This window comes from Delphinapterus leucas, chromosome 21 (genome assembly GCF_059928025.1).
Source record: "Delphinapterus leucas isolate spDelLeu-1000000601 "Yukka" chromosome 21, BTC_Dleu_Yukka2, whole genome shotgun sequence".
Lineage (NCBI taxonomy): Eukaryota > Metazoa > Chordata > Mammalia > Artiodactyla > Monodontidae > Delphinapterus > Delphinapterus leucas.
The window spans coordinates 11,980,191-12,006,090 of record NC_143149.1 but is presented as its reverse complement, the minus strand read 5'-3'; the positions used below and the strand labels follow the sequence as shown (position 1 = coordinate 12,006,090).

General features: G+C 40.9%; 1 protein-coding gene across 1 annotated transcript in view; it reads right to left on the bottom strand.

Moving 5' to 3' along the window:
• The window catches only part of WWC2 (WW and C2 domain containing 2), a 164,209-nt gene that overhangs the window by 57,220 nt on the left and 81,089 nt on the right, over positions 1-25,900 (bottom strand). The window contains exons 2-4 of the mRNA XM_022570913.3: positions 20,487-20,596; positions 10,764-10,967; positions 9,924-10,000 (exon numbers count right to left, since the gene is read on the bottom strand). Of these exons, the coding sequence (XP_022426621.1) occupies positions 9,924-10,000; positions 10,764-10,967; positions 20,487-20,596 (391 nt within the window). The remainder of the gene's footprint in view (positions 1-9,923; positions 10,001-10,763; positions 10,968-20,486; positions 20,597-25,900) is intronic.

Below are 25,900 nucleotides of genomic sequence, written 5' to 3'. Positions count from 1 at the left end.
TCCTGCATCTGGTTTACCAATATTTTGCTTAGGATTTTTGTATCTAAGCTTATGAATATGGCTGGCTTATTTTTTCCCTCATATTATCTTGTCAGAATTTGGTTGTATTAGCCTAATCCTCAGAGTGTATCTGGAATTTCACTGATAGTAACAGGGCTGGTCAGATTCTTTCTTTCATCTGGAGTCATTTTTGGTCAACGATATCTTAGTAAGAACTTATTCATCTCATCTCAAAATTAAAATGTAAGAGTATAAATTTACTCAAAATGTCCTGCTATTTCTTAAGCATCTAGAGTTTTATCTCTTCATTCCTTGTATATTTTTACTTGTTTCTTTTCTCTCTTATCAATCCTGACAGACACCTGTCAATTCTACTATTCTTTCAAAGAACTAAATTATGCTTTTGTTGATCTCCTCTATTATAGCCATGTTTATTATTTAAATAATATCTTCCCTTAATTTTATTTCCCTTCATCAACTGTCTTCAGATTTATTCTGTTGTTCTTAGATTGAATTCACTGCTCATTAATTTTAAGACTTTCTTATTTTCTAGTATATGCATGCAAGGCTAAAAGTTTTTCTCCAATTCTCTTCTGACACTACTAACAGTATTAGCTAAACTACAGACTTTACTTGGATCCCCCAGGATCCGACCATGTTGTTTTTACTTGTCATGTCTCCCTAGACTCCAATTTGTGACACTTCCTCAGTCTTTTCTCATCTTTAATGACCTGTTCGCTTTTGAATAGGTTAGATGTTTCATGAAGTGTACCTTGGGTTTGCTAGATGCTTTCTCATAATCAGACTGAGGTTATAGATTGGGAGGAAGAATATGACAAGAGGTGATGTGTCCTTCTCATCGAATGATATCAGGGTACATGCTGTCAACCTGACGTCACTGGTGATGTTAAACTTAATCTAGCAAATACCTAGATTTCTTCACTTTAAATTTACTGTTTTTCCCTTTCCAAACTCTACTTGTTAGAAGACAATCACCAGGCGAGTCCATACTCAAGAAGAGAGGAGTATCAAAGATTAGTGGACATGTTAAAAATCACCAGAGTTAAGTAATACATATTTGTGGGGAGATACTGTGAGGCTACACAGATATCCCTTTTCTCAACGTTTTACTCACTAATTTTATCAAACAGCACCCACTATTATTTAGAAGTGTATGGTTCTCCTCCAAATTAAGTAGCCTCTAAGTTTTTTAAACTTAGGAGTATAACATACCTACAAAAAAGAAAAAAGAAAATCTTAAGTAGAACATTCAATAAATGAATGGTAAAACACCCATGGGAAGGTCAAAAGTTCAAGAAGTCCCAGAAGCCATTCCTGTGCCCCACCAAATTACTAACCCTTTCTTTCTCCCCAAAGTAACCACTATCCTGACTTCCGACCCTATAAGTGGTTTTGTCTTTGTTGAACTTTATATAAATGGAATCATACAGTATGTATTGTTTTATGTCTAGCTTCATTTATTCAACATGGTGTTGTAAGTAACTGTGCTCAATTATACTTGGGGGCCCATATTTTAACACATTCATTGCCCTCTTTTTTCTTCTTAGTGAAGCATTTTGCCTTATAATCTACCTATTCCAAAATTAACAAAGCTATATTAGCTTTATTCTTTTTTTTTTTTTTTTAATTTATTTTGGCTGCGCCAGGTCATAGCTGTGGCACACGGGATCTTCGTTGCGGCATGCGGGACCTTTAGTTGCAGCCCGTGGACTCTTAGTTGCAGCATGCATGCGGGATCTAGTTCCCTGACCAGGGATCGAACCCGGGCCTCCTGCATTGGGAGCACGGAATCCTACCCAATGGACCACCAGGGAAGTCCCAATACTAGCTTTATTCTGACTAGAATTTGATTGTTGCATCTTTTTTACCCATCCTTTTATTTTTAACTCTTCTGTATCTTTGTTTCTGGTGTCTCTTATAAGCATCATATAGGTCGATTTTTCTTTCCAAAACCAGTCTGTAAATCTTTGTCTTTTAAACTAGAACATTTAATCCAATTACACTTATTTCTAATTATTTGGGTTTAATTTACCCATCTTACATTAAACTTTTCATTTTAACTAGAACATTTTAATCCAATTTTAACTAGAACATTTTTAAACTGGAACATTTAATCCAATTACACTTATTTCTAATTATTTGGGTTTAATTTACCCATCTTACATTAAACTTTTCATTGGCTTGCCTTTTCTATTCTCTTCTCTCTTTTCCTGCTTTCTTTAGTATTTCCAATGGTGAAGAACTTCTGGTGCCATTAGTTACTTTCAAATTTTGTCTGAAAACATGTTTATCTCATTCATATGCATGAAAGATGTTTTCCTGTGTATAAAATTCTGGTTGATGGTTATTTTCTCTTAGAGCACTGAAAGTATTACATTATCATTTTCCTTTCATCATCACTATGGAATAGTCAGGAGTATCGCTCTAACTGTCAGACCTTTGCAAATAATCTTTTTTCCTCTGGCAGCTTTGAATTTTAACCATTATATGATTAATTTACAGAAGTTCTACTTAGTTCTTTTCCCATATATCCTTGGTCATTTCACAGTCATAGTATCTTTCTTACTCATATTTTCAATTCCTTTTTTATTTCTTGACATATTAAACACCCATATTTTACATTCTGTATCTAAAATCAACAAAATCTGAAGCATTTGAAGACCTGATTCTATTGTCTGTTTTTTTCTGCTGGTTCTTACTGATGTGACCTTGTTTCTGTGTAAATTTGTGATTTTTGGCTATGAGTTTGTACCCTTAGAGCTCTACCTGTGGAAGGCACAGGTGCAGGTGTGTTCCTCCGGAGAGGATATGCACTTCCAGGCAACTGGCAGCGCAGCCACCTGTCACTGCCTAGACCTGCCACAGTTCGAAGTAAGTGTTTAGCTTGCAGTTTCTCAGACCTTCCAGGTAAGTGTGAACTCAGCCTGCAAACCCATATAAGGTGTGTCAGATGGTGATATGTTCAGAGGTCAGAATGGTTTCTCATTGTTTCTCCAAACAGGTCACTTTTCCTACTGCTTTCTGGTGGGTGATGGCAGTGGCAGGTATGTTGGGGTGGCAGGGTTGGAGGAGTTTAATCCTAGCTCCTCTCACACCGAGGGTTTGGTCCTTTTGGGTCTCAATTTTACGCAGTTGGGCAGTGTGGAATTTCACTTTATAGAAGTATCCCAACAAATAAATAAATAAGGAATAATATAATTAGACTATCATCATTTTGTAATCCTTAATGAAATGACCTAGATGATGATCATGAATGACTACTACTATAATAAAAAAGAAAAATGGGACACTGTATGCCTGAGGGAGATAATGTAATACCAACCATGATGAATTCTACTCCCCACTAAGAAAAAAAAAAAACCTAGATCTCGTAATCTCTACATCTAATTAGCAATTTATACAGGCCAATAATTTTTTTATACAAGATACAAAAGTCAGATGAAGACCTCTATAAACAACCTGGTTTTTATGAATAGTTACATACAGAGAAAAGAGGGTGACTGAAATCAACTTCAAAAATATATATATTTGTCTAAACTCATCATATTGTACTTTTAAATTTGGTGAATTTCATTATAAATAGTTTATAATAAATTATAACAGCAATAAAAGTGAATAAGTGATCATTTTCTATGTGGGGGGAAAAGATTTAAGTGAGTAATTATTAGAACCAATAAATAAGGTAATTTCTTCATGCCCCTGTCCTGCTTTCTGTCAGTTATGCCTTTTCAAGCATTTCGTACACATGGAAGCACACCAGTAGGTAGTCTTCATGACTGGCTTCTTTCACTTATCATATTGCTTGTGAAATTCATCCATGTCATGAGTATTAGCAGCTTGTTCCTTTTGATTGCATTTTATGGATATACCACAATTTATTTATCCATTCATCCACTGGTGAACCTGAAGGCTGTTTCCAGGTTTGGGCTAGTAAGAATAGGGCTCCTGTGAATGTTTACACTCAAGTCTTTGAGTATATGCTTTCATTTCTCTTGTGGAAATACCTACAAGTGGGATTGCTGGGTAACATTTTAAGTGTATGTTTAACTTCGTAAGAGACGTATGTAGTATAAATAGCTATTTTTTTCCTCTCACAACTTCATTGTCATGGCCTCAAGAGGCTGATTCTCTCAAAATTTAACATGAACATATTAGGTCAATGTATTTATTGGGTTTATGTCAAGGAAAAGTATCAAAATATAATGAAGTGTTGGTTTGAGTTGTGTTCATTATAATATCTTTATCTCACACAGTTCCACAGAGTTTAACTCCCACAGTCCTTCAAAAAAGTGAGAGAATGAGTATTGCAGGCTTCATAGAATCATTTAAAATTGATTTTTAGGAATCCTTATTCCCTGTTCCTGTCTGCTTAGACTGTACATTCTCTCACAGAAGAAGTTGATTGCATTTGATTTTGTAAAATGCCATGAGCATTACGGATATGAGGGTGTTTATGAGTGAAGATGGAGAAGTCTGGAAGTCATGGCCAGAGAGACTGAGACAGTAGTTCACCCAAGTGAGGAGAAACTAAATACCTCCTCCCCCAGCAACACAGTTTTGATGAAGAATTTCTTTTGACGTATAATTATTTAGCCGCAGTATGGTACCCTTCAAAGCTAGAAAAGGAGACCAAAATCATTAGAGAGAAAGAAAGAGAAACAAAACAGTATGAAATCAATAAATGTGATTGTTATAATTTCACTCTACTGAGTATGCTTTTTGAAAAAAACACTACCGTGCTATGAAATTTAATCGTTTCCAGTTGTTAGCATGTCTTAACAGAGATAAGACCAGTTCTTGCATTAAGTAGAGTATCTCTCTCCCATTTTCTCTTTCAGTCTTGCTTCTTTTCTTTAGTGAAGGTGAATCAAGTCATATCATTCTTCATTTCATTCAAACTTCATGAAGACTGTTGTACTATTTTCAAACCCGACACCAACTACAACATAAATTCATTTCTGGACATCTTAAAAGAAAAACCATTTCTGATGTACAGTTTGCTACTGCAAATCAGTATTGCTCTATCTCCTTCAAAACCTTGAGATCAGGAAACTGGAGCTGAAAGAACTTGGGATGTAAGCTAAGTATAAAGACATCACTCATGTCTAATCAAGAGACAATCCCTATTTGTAGCAATTTGCATTCTCAGAAGGCATATTTCTTTTCATCTGAAGCACACTGCTATGACTTTTGTATGTTAGTTACATCACTGGTTAAAGCGTCATAGCTTGATGTGCACATGAGCTAATAACTCCATTCACAGTTACAAACTAACCCTTACATTCAACTGCCATTCTTTTAAAATCTGTGCCCAAGACTGCAAACAGGTGAGATTGTGGATGGCTTTTCTATGTCCATCACCATTGCTAAAAATAATTCAAAGTGAGTTCATATTAACAATGTGGGGATAAATATATCTGAGAATAAAGACAGCACCCTGTTATCAACAGCAATGCTCACTAACCAGCCATGTATTTGGCGTGGAGAGCAAATAATTTAACCAGAGGAGCGTTTGTTTCCTTTTTGACAAAATTAAAAGTTACATCAGATCATATGCTGCGGTGCTCAATAAATTTCTCAAACACATTTGTATTTCTAAAGAAATTTATACTTTTACATTTCCAACATTTTATTTCAGTTTGATAAACAAGAGTAAAAACTTAATCAAAATTCAGCAAAAATTTTCTACATCCAATTTTCACCACATCTCACCTATTTGTAATCTGGGATATAAATCTTTAAAAATATCAATTGAATTGAAGGTTGAGTTTGTATAAGATACACCATTCCTTATCCTAAGTATCTATAACGAATGAATGAAATAATAAATTTTGGCGTAAAATTTTTTACATTCCTCTTCCTAAAAAAATAGATTTTCTCAAGAAATTAAACACCCACCTCTAAAAGTTATGAATATATTATTAAAAGGGCATTAATTTATTCATTTCTCCATTTTAACAACTAGGAATAAGATGCCAGGAAATACCGTTATCCTATTAGCCCGAGGAGGAAACTACAGCCCAATGATCACCAACACCTATGACCATAATATAAAATAATACAAAACAGATGCTTTAGACAGATGTTCCTAAATACCTGATTCTCAAATGCTTGACCCATTTGCTGTAATTCAATAAAACAAATGAAGCACCTACTAATATTGTTACAGTAAAATAATGAAGTATGAGGCCAGTGCTTGGCTTCGTCTGAAAAGTTGTTACTATGATGAAAAATGCAGGCAGGGTCCCCTGAGACACCAAAGCAATGAAGAGTTAGCTAATTCATGAGTTACTATATCTGCGGCACTACTTTGTGAAAGGGACTAGTATATGCAGGGATTCTACAGGATAGGCAAGCCAAGAAAAACTAGGTTATCAAAATCCACGAAACTCTGCTCAAGTTATCCAGCCGCTTCTGAATGGCTGGGGCCTTCTCAAAGAGCCACCTGGCCAAGAAGTGCTCAAATGACAGAGAGAGGGAACCATCTGCCCCGCCATGTTCAAACCATGACACAGCTCAAAACATCACAATAGAGCATGGACCACAAGGGCCAATGTTCTAAGGAAATGTTTCTATAAAAAGGCATTTGCACTGACAGAAGTGTTAAACAAATGCCTATTCGCTAATGAAAGAGATGCTCTCACCTTTCATTACAGTTATTATAAATGTCTTCTACCTCTTCTTGAGGGAAGCACCTTCGTGGGGAAGGCACTCCTTCCTGACTCACCTTTGTGGGCCCACAGTGATGCCATACACATGAAACACAGGCTTCTGATATTAAGAGCACATTAAACCTGGCACAAAATAAGCTTTGTCTGAAGGATTCTGCTGCATTAGGAGACATGTCCAGGGGCCAGGACTACTTGGGATCTTCTGGGATCTCCCCCAGTGAGACGGGGCTCCATTTCCTTCTAACAGTTATTTGTGTGAGATATCCTATATGTACTTTTGATTTTAAATCCCTCCTTAGTTTGCATCTTTCCTAAAATAGCATTTAAATGGACAGATTATGACAGCCTGTTGAGGTATTCCATTTACAATGTCTTACAAAGAAAAGAACTGTGAAAAATGTTTAAAATTTCAAAGGGCAGTAATAATAAGTAATAACTTCTTGAGAAGTGCACAACTCAAGGGAATACTGAAGTTTAGCAAGAGTAACTTTTGACAAAATACCTTCATCCTCCGCCCGCCCCCCCACCTTTTTAAGATAAGGTATCTGCCTAGCAGATCACAGAAATGTATACACATGGTAGACATGGAGCAGCAAGGATCCCACAAACCAGCCCATGAGATTCTTAAGGAACGTACAGAGAAATAAAGGTGGATTGACAGAGTAAGGGTTGTTTATGGTAGAAAAGAACACTTCTAACAATGACTTCCATAAGTGAAACCCAGAAATCCAGACTGAAGAGAGGTTTGCTTCCAGAAAGTATAGACGAACTTTTTCACACTCTTTTTCTGAGAACGATAGAAAAGTTGTGAGGTAAAACAAAACAAAAAAGAACATCTATTTGAAGACACTGGCGAACGACTAAGGCAAATAAGGGAAGCCCATAGTCAAGATCCGAACTTGGCACTGTTTTTCCTTTTGAGGCATTTGCATATGTGTAGGGAAAGTGAAAAGCTGGGAGAATGTAGTGACCGAGAGAGCATGACACACAGAAAGCACCGGCTGTCCCACAGAGCTGAGAGGCTTCAGGGAGAGACTGGAGTCCAGCCTCAATCCGGCAAAGGGACCCTCAGGAAACAGCCCAGGAGTTCAACTGGGTTTCTGAAAAGCTCCGCCCTAAGAGAAAGGGTGGACTGGAAATAGACCCACTCTGAGAAAAATGAAGGAAGCCCAGAATTCAGAAAACTCAAACCCTGACTGAATTAAAACTATCTACCCCTGGACTAACTGCCTATAAGAAGCAAAACTAAATCCTCTTTGAAGGATAACAAGATCATCCCAAACCTCAAATGATCTTTATTCTCTTTCATACATAATATATGGCTCTTAATTAAAAGTAAGCAGCTGTGAGATGTCAAATACTGACCAAAAATCAAGAGGAAAAAAACAGACCGAAGAATCCAACATACAGGAAATCTAGATATTATACTAATTAAGACATGGAATTTTCAAATAACTGTGACTATTTCGTTCAAAATAATTATTATATCAACATGCAGAATTTGGGCAAGTAACTAGAAACAAAAAATAAATAGAAATTTTAGAATTGAAAAACCACACAGTGGAATTAAGCTGAAACCAATAATAAAAGATAAGAAAATCCTAACCGGTTTAAAAATTAAGTAATATACTCATATGAGAAATTATAAAGAAATTAGAAAATATTTTGAACTGACTGATAATAAAAATACAAATTCAAAACCTATGGGATGTATGCAAGAGCCATGCGCAGAAAGTAATTTAGAGCTTTAAGGGCAGATATTAGAAAGTAACAAGGCCCAAAACCGTGTGTCAGTATCTGCTCGAGTTGAAGCTATGTGTATATATATATATATATATATATATATATATTTTTTTTTTTTTTTTTGCGGTACGCGGGCCTCTCACTGTTGTGGCCTCTCCCGTTGTGGAGCACAGGCTCCGGCCATGGCTCACGGGCCCAGCTGCTCTGCGGCACGTGGGGTCTTCCCGGACCGGGGCACGAACCCGTGTCCCCTGCATCGGCAGGCGGACTCTCAACCACTGCGCCACCAGGGAAGCCCTATGTATATTTTTTGACACGGCAATTCCACTCCTAGGTGCATAACCAACAAAAATGTGTACATCTGTGCACCCAAAGACATGTGTACTAGACACGTACACTAAGGCATAATTTTTAATTACCAGCAATTCGAATAAACTCTAATGTACGTCGACAGTAGAAGAAATAAAGAATTCACGGTATCTATATGAAAGTGGACTGCTTTACAGCAATAAAAGTGAATGTAGATGAATCTCAAAATGTTGAACAAAAGAAGCCATCAGTAATCCATGGGGTAGCATTCCAATTTCACAAAGTTCAAAGCAGGCAGAAAATCAACTTAGAGTATTGCCAATAAAGGTCACCTAGTGGGCTTCCCTAGTGGCGCAGTGGTTGAGAGTCCACCTGCCGATGCAGGGGACACGGGTTCATGCCTCAGTCCGGGAAGATCCCACATGCCGCGGAGCGGCTGGGCCGGTGAGCCATGGCCGCTGAGCCTGCGGGTCCGGAGCCTGTGCTCCGCAGCGGGAGAGGCCACAACAGTGAGAGGCCCGCGTACCGCAAAAATAAATAAATAAATAAATAAAGGTCACCTAGTGTCACCTTTAGGGAGAAGGGTGATGATGAGGGGATACCATGGGGGCTTCTGGGGTCATGGCAATAATCTCTTTCATGACCTATGTATTGGTTGCATGAGTTTGTTTACTTGGTGTACAGTCTGTAAGACTCCAAAAGTCAAGGGTAAACAAGCTGTGCCCTTAACAGCAGTGTGGTCAAAAAGATTTAGGGTAAAAATCAGCAAACAACCCATGAGGAAGTGTGAGGCACTAGGAAAATTTGACCTAGAAAAGGAAGTGACGTGGTGATGTGAACCGTGGGCATCTTGAAACATTAGGTTGTCTGATGAAAGAGCAACTAGGCTCAACTCTGGACGTGTATTTCAGCACAATAAGGAAAAGTAAGTTTTCCAGACTCAAATTTTGATGCAGTATACTAACTGCAAATAATAAAACTGCCCAGAAAAGGAACACACTCTCTCTCAATAGAAAGAACAATCTCAATCACTCATATGTTCTAACAAAAGCAGAAAGACTACCCATCGAGGATAAATGAAAGGGCTCCTGCATTGAATGGAGAGGGCAGATGACCACAAAGGCCCCTTCCAGATTCTAGGCATACGTTCCACGAAGAACCACAATAAAAAAGTCTTACCCTTAATCGCGTAGTGGAGATCTCAGCTTTTAAGATATCAGGGTCATATTTAGTACTGGATGAAGATCCTGAGAATACTTTCAAAGGGAAAAAAGAAAAAAAAAAAAGTAACTTGTACAAGTTGCATAACTAGTTGTCAACTTGGAATTTACAAACTCTAAAAACAACAAGCTTTACATGCTTCTGTGGATACTTACTTAACTTTACAACTCCTTTACTGTCATTCACCAGACACCTAAATATAAAAAGTCATCTTCAAACCTTCATAATTCTTTTCAAGAAAAAGGAATGTTATAAAGACCCCAGCGCCTCATTTTCCTCTGAATTTTATATCTATGGATAAAATCTTAGAGAATCTTATTGCAGACCCAGTTTATCAGAGCTTTGCATTATCCAGAAACTTGTAACTTAAGTAGAACTTCTGGGCCCATCACAGATGCTTCTTTAAACAAGACCAGCTCCAGATTATCAATTTCTGAGATGAGAGAGAGGTCGGTCAACTCAGGTGTTCAACAGAAACTTCATTCTAGTTAATAGCTCCAGTTTTAGTTTAGTCCCACTGCAAACATTGTACAAGAGTAGCACAAGGGCCAAATTATTTGCCCTGATCTGAAAAGGTAAACATTAATCCCCCACTGAGGAGACTTTTATCTGGAATGGGGTCGAGGGGTTTTACTGAGAAATCTGATGTGTGCCCTCAGCCTCACGTGGCTCTGAGAGACCCTTCCTGCCCGGAAAGGAACAGGACTCAGAACAAAGTCCCACAGAAACCCAAGTGGCCTTCTATTACCTACGACTTGGTCCCCATTTCTCAGGTCTGAACAGCCACGCTGTACTTACAGCTGGTGCGAGAGCTCGACTTTTCCTTGTAGGCGTCATTTAACCGGACGTATTCATCCAGGGCCAGGGCCAGTCTTTGCTCCTTCACGTGGTACAGCTCCTTCTGCGTTCTGAGGGCATCCTGAGCCACGGACAGATAGTCCTTGAGCATTTTCTCCTGTTCCCCCCTCCATTGTTTCCTTGGATCTTCAATCTGCGTGGTTTCTGAAAGTACATTAGGTGGGTTATTTTTCAGAATTTAATGATTTTTTTTGGTCTATTTATTTAAGCTTTCAAAAAAGTAGCCACCTTTATTTCTTACCTCCTTTAAGTAGTTTATTAGTGGTATGAAGTGACTTCTCCAGACGTGTAATAGAGTTTGTTTTAGTTTACCCAGTGCCTCCCCATCCCAACCCCTTTCAGGTCCTTGTCAGCAGTTTATCCTCATTGCCAATCCCTCAGACACAGTGTTGCCTAGGTAAGCACAGCAGCAGGGCTGTGCTCAGGTCCTTCCTTTCAAGAACTCTCTGGCTCCCCAGTACCTTCAGAATAAAAGCCAAGCTTTTATGGCCCTGTATGATCTGAACCCAACCTGCTTCCCATGCTTCTGTTCACTCAGTACAGGACTCCTGCCAGGCTGCCCTCTACATCAGCAGTACTCAAAGTGTGGTCTGCAGACCAGCGCCGGTCCGTAAACCCTGTTACATGTCTGTGACAATAAGTACAGATATCAAGAGTAAACATTTTGAAATGTTTACAGCAATTTCACACAGTTATCCTATATCTGTTGACTCTAATAGTAATAATACTGGGCCTTGCATTTTGCATTTTTTTCAACTTTTCCAATTCATTTTTATTGTTATTTTATAAAAATATCAGTTAGTCCATAATGGCTCAGAAATTTTAAAACAAACACAAAGACCAAACCCCGGTCACGGGTTAAGGAGAATACCCTAAGGCACAGTTCTTGGTTCTGCACTTCTGCACACTAGCATCACCTAGAGAGCTCTAAAATAAATCCCAGACCAATTAGAGTTTCTGTGGGCGGAACCCAGGCAATGGCAGGTTTACAAGCTCCTCCAGTGATTCCCATGAGCGGCTGTGGCTGAGAGTCTGTGCTCTGCAACAGCTCACATACTGCCTCCTGCATGGAATTATGAATTATTCAAAACATCCCATCCTAAACTTGCTCAAACTTGCCTCCCCTGCCTCACCCACTCCTCCCAGAGGGAACCAAAATAAAGGCTCTGGCCCATGCTTTCCGCTTCGCTCCTTCTGCCTCCTGACAGACCCAGGTGCTTCCCCACGTGGCCCTTCATGGTGTGATGTGGCCCCCCTCTCTTGGGAACTGTAAGTAGTACAACTTCTTTCGATGGCACTGACCTATTTGTGTTGTCACTCAGCCATCTCTAGAAATTAAATCCCAGGTACAATCAAGACAGATGGGTCATACGGGCTGGCCACTGCATGAACATGAGGACCTACCTCTTCCTGACAAGTTAGGATTGGATAATTAACTTATCAATTTGCTGGAATGTCCAGTGGTGTGTACCATCTTCAAAATGCTTTGTGTGTGACTCTCAACCTTAATGTACCCCAACTCAGTATTTCTGGTTGCCCCTAAGGACTCCAGTGAGTCAAAATGCAGAGAATGATAGTAGACGATCTGCTGTGACCACAATTATCTCCAGCGGCCAGGCTGGCTCTGGAAATGTTTAACCTGGTCTCCGGGGATAAGTGATAACGCTACAGTGGTTCAGACGTGAAGCCTGGGTCCCCTTCGGGCCAAGGGAGGCCTGGGTCAGCCAGGGGCTCCGCTACCACTGCCTCAGACCTACAGCCCTCCCTTCCGTCAGTGGTTAGAGAAAACATCAGCGCTTTCTCTAAAGTAGTGAGTATTCGGAACACGAATTTTTAAAGATGTAAATACTTCAATGTGCAAAAGAGGCAAATCTCATGTAATTGTGGGGAAAAATACGCTAGAGTCAATGTCCAAAGAAGATATGCAGGAGGGGGCAGTGCTGGACAGACAGCCCCCCAGCCAAGAATCTTCAAGGGCATCGTCGCAAGGGGCAGGCTCGGCGTCTGGGCAACACGGAGAGTAGACAGTGATCAGCCAATAAGAGCCTAAACGTCTCCATTTTAAATATTCCTTACAACTCAGGTCTCTGGCTATCCAAACATGTAATATTTACATTCATTTCCAATATTTCTATATACGAATGCAAACGACTCAAAGCACAGAGAATTCATCCTCTAACAAACAGAAATTTATGGTCTAAACTGTGGATGACCCACAGTAATCCTCACCTCCTAGTGTGCACACCCCTGAATACCGGCTAGCGTGAGCGACTTGCTTCGAACGAAGAGCACACAGAGACTGGGTGTCACTGTGACCGCCGTCGTGCCCTCTCTGCCTGGCCCTCCTTGGCTTTTTTGCTCTAGTGAAGCCAACTGCCAGGTTACATGCCATCCTATGCACGTAGCGAAGAGAGGGGGGTGACGGCCGGCAGCAGACAAGGAACTGAATGAATTGTGCCAGCCACCACACGAGTGAGCCTGGAAGCAGGCCTCCTCCGGTCATGCCTGGGGGTGACACAGCCTGGCTCACACCTTGAGGACACCCTGTGAGAGACCTGGAGCCAGAGGACCTGGCTCAGCCTTGCTTGGCTTCAGCGCCCGAAGAAACAACGAGATAATAAATGCAACCTGTTACAGTGAGATATATAACTAGGAAACTAACCAAATAAAGAGATGATACAAATTGAAAATGTGCATGAAAAACTTGAAATGTTCATACATTATAATAGCTATAGCAAGATACATACTTCCAGTTCTCTCTCAATATCTTTAGAGGTTTTACCTAATCATATTTCCCTACATATTGGCGAACTGGCATACTTTCAATAAAATGCTTGTCAACAGCTAAATTGCCACAAAACCCTGAAAGTAACACTGACTGACACTTAAATGAATAAAGTACAATGATAATAATAATAATAAACTACCAGCATTTGTTTTGGATACATCAGCAGAAACACTCCAGTCAATTGGTTTAAATACTGGATGCTACAAGAGACTCAGCAGGAAACACTGACATTTCCAATATACCGCCCCATTCAAATATGAACTACAAAAGTGGGTTCCCAGAGGCACCTTTGAAGAAGCCTTCATAAAGCAAGATTGTGCTTCATCTCCATCAGTTATATTTGCTGAATAGATCTGTGAAGAATATTTATTAAATGTAAATACTCAAAAAGGTATATTATACAAATGTGGTATTTTTTTATTAAGACCTGGTGGCCTTGGGATATCACTGTATTATAATGCAATATAATTTGCATGTTGTCTACTATATGAAAGAAGTAGTTAAAGTAGTACTGTTAAAATGTCACGCACCTCAAGGGAATTCACATTCCATCAGTTTTATAGATGTGGAACTTTATAGATAGAGAACACGTTGTGAGTTACAAGAGCTTATCAGGGGAGATAACATTAGCCTCTTCAAAGGAATATTATTTCTGTCTCTCATGCACATTTCTATTCTTTCTGCTGTGCTCAGGAAGAATGAATGAAATGAATATGAGTAACTCTCCTTATCTTCCTTCATAGACACTATATGCTATGTTTACTTATCTGTTTGTTCTACAGACAATTGAGCATCTACTGCATGCACTAGGGAAAACAAGATGTTCAGGTATGATCCCTCCTTCCAAAGAAATTATAAAGTATAGAAGAAATTGTGACACAGGAATTAAAACAACAACAACGACAACAACTGTTTTATACGGTAGAAAATGGTGAGAGCCCCAAGAAGAGAAAGGTCAAGTGCCACAGAAGTTTAGAGACACGGGAGTTTCCTCTGGCTGAAAAAGTAAGGTCCCATGGAACAGGCAGTGATTAAGAAGGGCTTTGAAAGGTCCCAGACAAGAGGCCCTTCAAGGACCAAACCCCTGTTTGCCACTCCAGCCGTTTTCCCCAGCCTCATTCACACCAGCCTCAGCCGCACTGAATTTCTTTTCTTCATTGAGTCCTGCTTCCTGAGGCCTCTTCAGACCTCTGGCTTTACTTGTGGGTCTTCCTTCTTCCAGGCAGTTTCTCCTCCAAACTCCCAAAGCCTACCCCCTCCCCGTGTTCTCCAGGACTGTTAACTTACTCATCCTTTGGGTTATGAGCTTAAAGCGCCTTCTCTAAGTAGCTGTAGCCATGCCCTCCAGAATGGATATGGTGCTTCACTTGTTCTCCTTTGTTGTGCTAGTGATGGTGGTACTAGAATTCTGCTCTACGTTCTCACTTCTTCCCCAATACTCCAAGAGGGACTAGATGGTTTCTCGAACGCCGGGTTAATAAATATGAAACTCATTTTGTAAGCTACGGTATGCGGTAGAAAGGCTCTAAGTAAGGGCATGAAAGGATCTTAGCTATATTTTAGGAGGATCATCTGAGAGAAATGTGAGGTTCTATTATCAAAAGAGTTGATATGATTGTGCAGAAAATTTTTTGAATGAAAGATTATACAATAAGTTAAAAAAGCAGTTTATAAAACTGTACGTATGTAATATAATCCCACTTGATGTATACAATATATCGAACACTCATGTGTGTGTGTGTGTGCGTGTGTGTGTGTGTATCAATATGAAAAAGTCTGGAAGGATACACACTACAAGTTTTAGAATACTTGATTATCTCTGAGTAGTATGAATATAGATAATTTCTTCCTTTTATTTACCCATTTTCTACTTTTCTCCTATCATATCTATTACTTCTATTAAAAAATATTTTTTAGGGCTTCCCTGGTGGCGCAGTGGTTGAGAGTCCGCCTGCCAATGCAAAATATATATATATCTTAACAGTTTATCCTCCTAGGAAAACATAAAGGATGAAATAAATCAGAGATGAAGTAGAAGGGTCAAAAATTTATTTCGTTTCTCCTAAAGGAAACAACTCCATATTAAATAGCATATACACATGAGGAACTTTCATCAAACCTGAACACATGTGCTGCTTCAAAGCTAATATAGAGGAGTTTGATTCAGGGTAATATGAAGTACACACCATCCAATCTCTCCGAGACAGCATGGGGAAAGATGAGAGAGGAGAGCTGAGGAACTGTCTATTTATGTTTGTTGCCTGTTTTTTTTTTTTTTTTTTTGCGGTACGCGGGCCTCTCACTGCTGTGGCCTCTCCCATTGCGGAGCACAGGCTCCGGACGCGCAGGCTCAGCGAACATGGCTCACAGGCCCAGCCGCTCCGCGGCATGTGGGATCCTCCCAGACCGGGGCACGAACCCGTGTCCCCTGCATCGGCAGGCGGACTCTCAACCACTGCGCCACCAGAGAAGCCCTGTTGCCTGTTTTTAAATTGGTTTGTTTGTCCTTTTAATGTTGATTTCCAGGAGTTCTTATATATCCTGGCTATGGATATATAAGATATGTGTACAATGAATATTCATCTGTGATATTGTGTGTATCAGTAGTATATTCCTTAAAAACACGGTGAGTAAAAGATTCCATTCACAAATTGAACCCACACTCCATTTATATGAAATTCTAGAACAGGCAAAGCTAAGGTGTGATGATAGAAATCAAAGCAATTTGCAGCAGTGGGGAGGGGGTGACGGGCAAGGGGCAGGAAAGAACTTTCTGGGGGCGGGGTGAGAATATCTTGTATCTTGATTGGCTGGCAACTACAAAGGAGTATACATTTGTCAAAATTCATTGAAATACGTACTTAAAATCTGTGCATTTTCTTATATGTAAATAAGACCTTAATTACTAAAAGACAAAAAAGTTAAGTACAACTCTGACCCTATCAAAAAGTGATTTGCTTCTGGTTGTAGTGACAATATCAAGACCTTACAAACAGTACTTCAAAATTACCTTCTAGTTAGTTACAAACACCCCCATCAATATCTACACCCCGACTCCGCACACACAGCCACTAAAAGGTGAATTCTATCACAAAACACTTAGGGCCTAAAATAACTATCACTGTCAAGGTCAAAACTTTTACTTCTAGATATTTAACAGTGTTACAGAGAAATAGTATTAAACAGCCAGGCAGTCTTAATTTCATTTTTTTATTGAAATAAGGAGAAAATAATGCTGAAACTACACAATGTCAAGACACAACATATGTGTAGACCAGCTGTTAAGAGAAGATAATACAATTTGCTCCCTAACTACTTCATAGGAATGTCTTTAAGATTAATGAGATAACGGACCAGGTCCTTTTTAGTGGGAAAACTACCTGCTGTGGGTAATTGGGGCACTTTAGGGCACAGTAAATCCATCAGGTCACTGGGGTACCATTACTGTACCAAAGCAAAATGCGAGACTTAAACACGTATGTTCTGACAATCAAGTTTTGAAGTATTCAGAGTAGTGCTTTCTGAAGCATAATTTATAACTGAAATGCACTTCAACTTCTTTCAAAACAAACAGAAAGCTTTTAATCTGTGAGTTAAACAATAAAGCTCTTCTTTGTTCTAACATGTAAGAGTTTATCATCATACTAGGCACCCAAAGATAGAGGAATAAAGATGCAGTCACTGTGCACAAGGAGCTCACAATTTAGCGAGGAAAAACATACAAATAAATAACTTAAATGCAATATAACAAGTGCTATTTTAAAATCCTTAAGTACCTGGTACTAAGAAATACCTGCACGGGGTAACTAATTCAGAATGGGGTGGGGACTTGCAAGGTGGAGGGTCAGGTGCCAGAGAAGGCCTCTGGGAAACAGTGGGCAGACGGACCGAGCGGGCGGACCCTAGAAGGATATGGCAGTCGGCCGAAAGGGAAGGCCTGGGGGCTGCGCAGAGAGTGACCAGGGCTAGAACCAACAAATGCAAAGAAAGGCAGAAAGCCAAGGAAGCACAAGGCACAGCTGGAGCGTCGTCCCGTGCCAGGGAAGGACAGGGCAGGAGATGAAAGTGGAGGCCAGTGGGGCAGACTGGAAAGAGCCTCACAGTAAGGAATCAAATATACGCATCTGGAACTCCAGACGCGCCCTAAGAGACAAATGTGGCCATCACCCAAGGAGATCTGCAGGCTGCAAAGAGAAGACGATTACAGAAATCCTGATACCAGGTACAGGAGAAGAAGAGATGGGCAAAAGAAAACGGCAGGAGCAGCCAGGTATGCCAAATAAATTCCAACAGAAGGTGTCATGAAATCCAAAGGGGTAAAGAGCAAGAGGGAGTAGCCCGTGGGGGCAGGGATCTGTCAGATCAAGGCCAAGGAAGACAGGCTGGGGCACTGGGATTCCGTCACCTGTGGGGTCTCAGGTGACCTCGGCAAGAGCGTTTGTGTGAAATCATGGCCAACAATGGAGGAAGGGAAGTCCATGGGGGCTGTGTGTGGCTTTTAGTGAGTTTCCCAGTGAAGGGAAAACAGATGACATGCTGTAAGGGATGGGGGTTGAAAGATTGTTTCAAGTAGGAGTGAGCAAGAGTGAGAATGAGAGAAAGTGAGAAGGAGGGAGGGAGGGGCGGAGAGATTGTTATTATTTGTTTTTTCTTTTGGTAGTTTTGGTTTGGTTTCATTTTGAGAGTCTCCAGTGTTTAAATACTAAGATGAAAGAACCATTAGAAATTGAAATGGTGGGAGAAATTTTTTTTTTTTTTGCGGTATGCGGGCCTCTCACTGTTGTGGCCTCTCCCGTTGCGGAGCAACAGGCTCCGGATGCGCAGGCTCCGCGGCATGTGGGATCTTCCCGGACCGGGGCACGAACCCGTGTCCCCTGCATCGGCAGGCAGACTCTCAACCACTGCGCCACTAGGGAAGCCTGGGAGAAATTTTTAAAACCAGAAAATAACTGGTAAAGATACTACCTAGGAGAGAAGGATGGGACATAGAAGTTATTAAGCGGGGTCTTGGGGGTTGAGGTGGGTGATTCAGAAGAACACCTCTTCCACTGAGAAAAAGCAGAGAGCCCTGGAGGTGGGTTTAGAAGCTGAAGAGACTGTCGGCAGTGGGAGGGAAGTTAAGCTAATTAATTTTCTCATTTTGGTGCCATGAGAACTTATTTCCATTGAATCAGGAGAGGAAGGTTTGTTTCTGGTTCCCTAAATATTATTTAAGGAAAAAAAGCTAATTTTTTATCCATATAAAATAAGTATAAAAGTGAGATTTAAATAACCATACGTCTTTTCGTTGAAAAACTGACTTAATACGTCCAAGACCTTGCTCCTTTCAACCCCTCTATCTCACCTACCTGTGAGAATTAGGCAATGTCACAGCCCTCGAACCTATTCCACCACAACAAAGCTACTCACACTGTTACCTGTACACTCCCCGCCCCAAGGCATAAGCAACACTCAGCACGCCAGGCTTCTCAAGAGTCAGCTTCCCTGGCTCCCTGGCTGCCTCCGGGTGGGGTGAGCATTTTATTATCCGTGCTTGGTGGTCTTCTAGGCAGAGCACCCCTTTTCAGTGTAAATTACTGGAAGTGAGTCCTTCATCTCAACTCACTTTCACTGAAGCCTCACTTGGAGGCACGCATGCAGCCTTCCCACCCGACTGGCCGTCCACCCCACAGCCTTTGGCCTCTGCAGACTTCAGAGCGGAGCAGCCTGGTCACTTCTGGAACCTTCCCAGTCATGCTGGGAAAGGAGTATTTGCACAGGTAAAAAAAGAGACTGACAGGGAATCTGTGCAAGGATATTTTCACAAATTCGATACGTGATGTGAACATATTTCACATTCTTAGATTTCTAAGAGATCACTGCTATAAATATGGGCTTTTTGTGCCTCTCAAAATCTTTATCCTATATCTAGACAAGGGCAGCCGCAAGCCGTCACTCGTAAATGAACATCAAATAAAACACTTTTCTATAATGTTATTATTCCTAAAGATATTAATGAGTACTTATTAAATAAAATTTTAATGTAACAATAGACCTAAGAATATTAAGATAATGGAGTATAAATTCATTATGTATTCCTAAGAACCTATAAAAAGAAAATAATTATTTTTAAGTGAAATAAGCAAAATGAATATCAGTGAGTATTACATTCGACCATCTGAATAAATTTTTTATAGGGGTGGCTAGAGAGCTAAATTGAAATATAAACACATACACAATATAAAAAAACATACAAAAAATACTACTTCAAGTACGTGTTTTAAAAAGTTGTTTACAGCCACAGTGGTCCTCTGCCCTAGGCTTACCATGACAGGGATGTGACAGATCTAAACGCTATTACGGTGAGAGGTGCTCCCCTTCCAACCACAAAGAAATCAGGAAACAGAAACAAGACGAGGTTCTGGTCTTCTTGCCACAGCTACAGCTGCGTCTTCCAGAGTCGCTGGTGAGTGTCAAGCCCTCCCTGGACCCCACCGGCACACAGGCAGCTGTGCCATTAGACCAGGCTGCACCCGTGCCCATCTCTTTCCATGGCAAGGACAAGAAAGGGGGAACCCCACCTTGAAGGCCCAGTGGCCATGGAAAGAAGAGACAGATGGCTCATGGTCTCCACAGGCCCTAGACGTGCGCTGCAGAAAACTCAGGCCCTAACAGGCAGGCAGACAGACAGGCAGACCAGACCCCTTTCTCCCACTCTGCTCCATCAGCCTAACTCTACACACATGCCCCAATGTCCAAAATGGACGTTTCAGTTAAATATTAGTCACTGGAAAGCGGGGGTTTAAAATAAAGAAATTCACTTTGTAAAATGTTTACTCTTTTGTATGACTCTAGATTTTCCGATATGCTTGCTCGTACCGAAGAGGAAAACTTACTGTTTATGTGATCGATGTAGTAGACACCAATCTGAGGGTCAAACCCGGCTTCCCATCCCCACGGCAGCTCATCACCAACACAGTCAGCAAACGACAAGGGCTTCGTTAGCCTGTAACAAACCAGAATAAAGGTACAGGTGATTCTTTCCATCCAACCGCGTATGTTTAAATCCAGCACCCTACCCACGTGCTAAGCGTCCAGGCTGCGTTTCCTTTTTGTTCTTGATTGTTTCTAGAGTTTGCACTACTGTGTCTGAAATCTTTAAAGAAAAAAACAACAAGGCTGAAATGCAGAGATGAATATCCAAAAAAGTAGCAGTAAGTCCTAATACCCTTTGGAAAGTTCACAGCTTAAGATTGGGAGACAAACCTGTACAAGAAATAAATAAGGCCATCTTAAATCAGGGAGAACGCCAAGCTGAGGGGTCAGGAGGGCTGGAATCTAGCTTGAGCTCTGCAGCTAAATAGCCATCTCAGTGAAAAGAAAAGTTTGTCCCAGCATTCGAGTACCAGCATCATGGGAATCATCATACCAGTACCTCTAAGACGAGATAAGCATCAGGCTACACTAACTTCAGATTTGGACACTCTACCATATATTAACTCGCCTGCAAGGTCCACAAAGAGCTCTCCTTGAGAGGAGAGACAATAGATCTTATTTTTACACTTATATTTTTATACCTGTACTTAACAGTCTCTCAACAAAATATTTAATGGAATCAAACACACAAAGTATTTCTATTATCAATGTGATCTCACCTTTTGAAACTGCCTTAAACTTTCTCTTTAAGCCTTAAAACTAATCGGGAAACTAGTTACCTAAGCAGAGTACAGGTTTCAGAGTTAATTATGGGTTGATGTTCTCTCTCACGTCCTTCATTTTCGCATCTGAGATTTTCCCTGGCTGTTAAAGCAGCTGCAGGCAGGCCAGCACCATAGACTGGTGACCGCCCTGCTGTAGGGTGGCCAACCTCAGGTGACATCTCTGCTAATTTAATGCACTGGCACCACCAGCACAGTTCCCACATATGACATCACCTGGAGTCTCTGTGATCCATGCTAGTGGATATCAATGATTTCATAGTGCAACTGAAATACAGGTCGTTCCCAGAATCACATCACTTTCATCAGAATAATGAACTGTCATGTACCCTTCAGAACGCTGGGAGAAAAACATGAAAAGGAGGGAAACCCTTTCTTCCCAGGTGTGGCCTGCCAACAGCCCTCCTCCAAGGACGTAAAACACCAAGGGATGAAAGAAAGAAGTGTCTCCTTTTCTCTCAACCTTCCCTAAGCATGAAATCCGCTTCTGGAGACGGCTGCAGGGATCCTGGCATTCACGAACACTGGCTGACTCAGTCACCACACTGACTCACCGTGAGACCTCCTGACTGGGCAGCTCTCTCTACCTCAGTTTCCTTCTCTTCATTTTAAGTGGTGATCACACACCCCCATCTTCTCCCTGCAATTTAACTACCTGCTAAGATTAATGGGAGGATGAAAAGGGATTAACTCAGAAAAGTGTCTGGGACATGGTTAAGCAGCAGTCAATAAATGTTAGTGACTGTGAATCCAAGCATCACACGTGAATTCTCTCTCTCACCCTCCAGAGGAACCAAGTCCGGGAGCACAAGGTACAGCAGTGTTTCTCAAAGTCTAGTCCTCACAACCAGCAGTGTCCACATCTGGGAACTGGTTAGAAACAAATCCTTGGGCCCTCTAGTATAGTATATGCCTACAGGATCAGGAACTCTAGGGCCCAGCAATGTATGTTTAATCAAGCTTTCCAGGTAATTCTAGAGAATTTGGCTCAGAAGTTAAGAACTTGAAATTCGAGATCCAAGGGACCTGGATTCAAATGCTTGTTCTGCCATCTTACAACGAGGGGCAGGTTATTAACCTGAAAAGCCCCTGTTTTCCAATCTATTATTTTTTAAAAAGGCAGGGACTGGGGGAGATCATGAAGCTTAAATGAGAACCAAACGCTGTAATGCCTGATAAGTCGAAAGCTTCCATAGGCAGTAGATGAGTGAAATGAATCTCAGACATGTTAAGCAATGCATCCAAATATGGCAATCTGCCATATTTGCTTTGCAAACCTGGAGTCGATTTGAACAATCTGAGTCCCAAAACTGGCTCTTAGAATTATGCTCAAATCCCACCTTATATCATAAAAACTGGGCAGGAAAATTGAGTTTTCTTTTGACAAAGGAATTAGACACTATGTACATCAAAAACTCCCTGGGACTTCCCTGGTGGTGCAGTGGTTAAAGAATCCGCCTGCCAATGCAGGGAACATGGGTTCCATCCCTGGTCTGGGAAGATCCCACATGCCGCAACTAAGCCCGGGCGCCACAACTACTGAGCCTGCGCTCTAGAGCCCATGAGCCACAACTACTGAAGCCCGCGCACCTAGAGCCCGTGCTCTGCAACAAGAGAAGCCACCGCAATGTGAAGCCCGCGCACCGCAATGAAGAGTAGCCCCGCTCGCCGCAACTAGAGAAAGCCTGCGTGCAGCAATGAAGACCCAATAAATAAATAAATTTATTTTTAAAAACCCTCCCCACACCATGGAAAGTGGCCTTGTCTTCATACTCTGTCTGTAAGACTGAGCTTCGACCACCTGATTAGACAAAGCCCCTTGCGTATCATTCTGCTTGACGATTCTCTTTCCTTAAACTCCTCTATCTCTGCTGTCTAAAAGGCACATGAACCCTAAAGAAATAAAGAAGAAGGAGACATGGAAATGGTACGTATAAATGACAAAAGAGAGACATTACACAAGTTTTGTCCTGGCACCAAAGCAACATGTTTAAGCATGAGTATGATATGAATATACTTATTACTTTTAGAATTAGGAGTCACAAAAGTTTCAGAACATGCAGTATGATTACAAGTTATGGTAACTGCATTACACTTGGACATAATCCATCTTTTCCTATTTACTGGTCAACAGATAATAAGCACTTTATTAACTGTCACTGTTCTAACACTAGAATTACATCTATAAGTGAACTCAGTTAAAAATTCAGGCGTTTCCCGTATGGACACCAAGGAGGGGAAAGTGGTGGGGGGGTGGTGGGATGAATTGGGAGATTGGGATTGACATGTATACACTAATATGTATAAAATAGATAACTAATAAGAACCTGCTGTATAAAACATAAAATAAAATTCAAAAATTAAAAAAAAAAATTCAGACGTTTCCATTCCTGGAATTTTAACGTAAAAGCTTCCTTGCAGCGTTACTGCAAAAATCAGTTTAATACTGTATTTTCTGTATCTGGATAAATATAGATCTTTTCTCCACACCCTCTCAATAAGGAAAACCATTAAATACATATTTATAAATGTCAAATTTTTAATTCTTATCCAAATTATAAAACATAAATAAAATAACATTCTCAGATACCAAACAAAATGAATCACTCAAATATACTGCTATCCTGATAAAGAAAACATATTACTATGATATACTAAGAAGTAACATGAAACAAAAATAACAGATGTATTCCAAAATTAGAAACAAACATGACTTAGAACAAATACGGTGAGCAGAAATGTTGATTAGCTTCTAAATTCCTTCCTCTTGTTTTGCACAAGGAACCTGTGAAACAGTCAGTCTTACCTTGATGTTAAGGAAGTAAAAAATGGACGGAGTTCGTTGGTTCCCCACAAAGGAGCAACAGCATGCAGAAGGCCTGAAATTACGGACCGTCTTTATGCGAAATTCCAGAGATTACTCTTTGCTTAAAAAACAGTCTTCCTTTGCACCGTGACTAATGTGAAGAATGGCAATTTACTGCAGCACTTTGCCACAGTTTACATACAAAATTTGAACTTTGCAAGGTATTTCCTCTCCTTGTGGGCATTATATCATTCTTTTATACAACCTGTCATTTAGTATTTATTGTCAGGCCACGGATCCCTGTCCTGTGACATGAGATGCCACACACAGATGAATCTACTCTTCCCAATTACACGACGGTGAATACTGCTGTGTGTGCAAGCACACATCCAGAAACGATGACTTTGCGCTAACTGCAACCGAGTTTGCGCTTATTGCACTAAACGAAACGGCACTTGACAGAGAAAACCATTTTCAGGTTAATAAAACTCTTGCCACGGTTCCAACCTCCCAAATGTACAGTTTAGCTTGAATGTTAAAGGTCTGAAGAGTTATTTTTCCTTCACAGCATCTGCTGCTGGCGTCGTTTAACTGAAACTCAAGGCAGAGTTCGCATCGTCGACTGGGTCTCTGATCGCTACAGAATCGGCCCACATAAACCCGCCTGAATTGCTCCAAGAGAGCGGGGAAGGAATTCAAGATGAGATTCCCAATGTGAATTTTACAGGGAGGGTAAAATACCGGGAATCTCTCCATAGTTCCGAGGGAATTTTAATGCCTAATGTTGCTGATTAGCCCCCTAAAAACAGCTTCTTATCTGTGTTGATCACTATCCTGGGCAGGGAAACCAGCAACGCGAAGGAACAAAAGGAGGGGAATGCCAGGGATGAGTGAACAGAGGCAGCAGGAAGAAACCGGCTTTTAAGAATGCAAACCTCTTCAGAGGAGGGTAACGCAGTTAGTTCTGGGTCTTTGGGGAAATTAGCTTAAATTCTTCTCAAAGGGTCACATTAGACGGGAGAGAACTGCCAGATGGGCAGGCCTGGACCTGGGGCAATGGACACGCTCAGGAGACTGCTGCCCTGGGTTTGAACGGCTCATGCAGGGTTGCTAGCTGGTAAGTGGCGTCTAACTGGACTCATTTCTTTAGACTGAGTCCATCATGTCCTCTTGGACCTCCTTGTGCTCAGACAGGTGTCCTCTACGTGGGCTCTAGATCTGGTCTTCCTACAGTTTATACCCACTGGTGCCAAAGAGCATCAGTTTATCCCTCCTCCACGTGATGGGCTGTCAAATATTTAAACACAACCATCTTGTTTCCCAAGTCTGCTCGCTGGAATACGGATGCCCCATCCCCTCTCCGTTTCTCATATCTCTCCTCCACTCAAAAGCCTGCCCATCTCCCGCCCTTAATCCCATCGGCTTCTCCCTGCTCTGCAACTTCACTCCATCTGTTATTATCAAGGGTTAATCTCCTCTCACATAGCTAATGCCTTCTCCCTCAGCCTACAGATATACAGGACTCAATACCCCCTACCCTTCAAAACGCCTTCCCTCAGATCTCCCGGCTCCTCTTTTGACATTTGCTTCCTAACCGTTCACTCTATCTGACCTACGGATTTTAGATCTGGAGGACCTAAAATCTCCCTTATGCCACCTAACCTAATTCTCTAATTCCTTCATGAAGAGACTCCTGAAAGGCAACATTTGTGAGCAATCACCTTTGAAAGTGCACACGGCTTGTGCTGTTGCTTTGGGGACCCAAACATTACTTGTAAAAATGTCA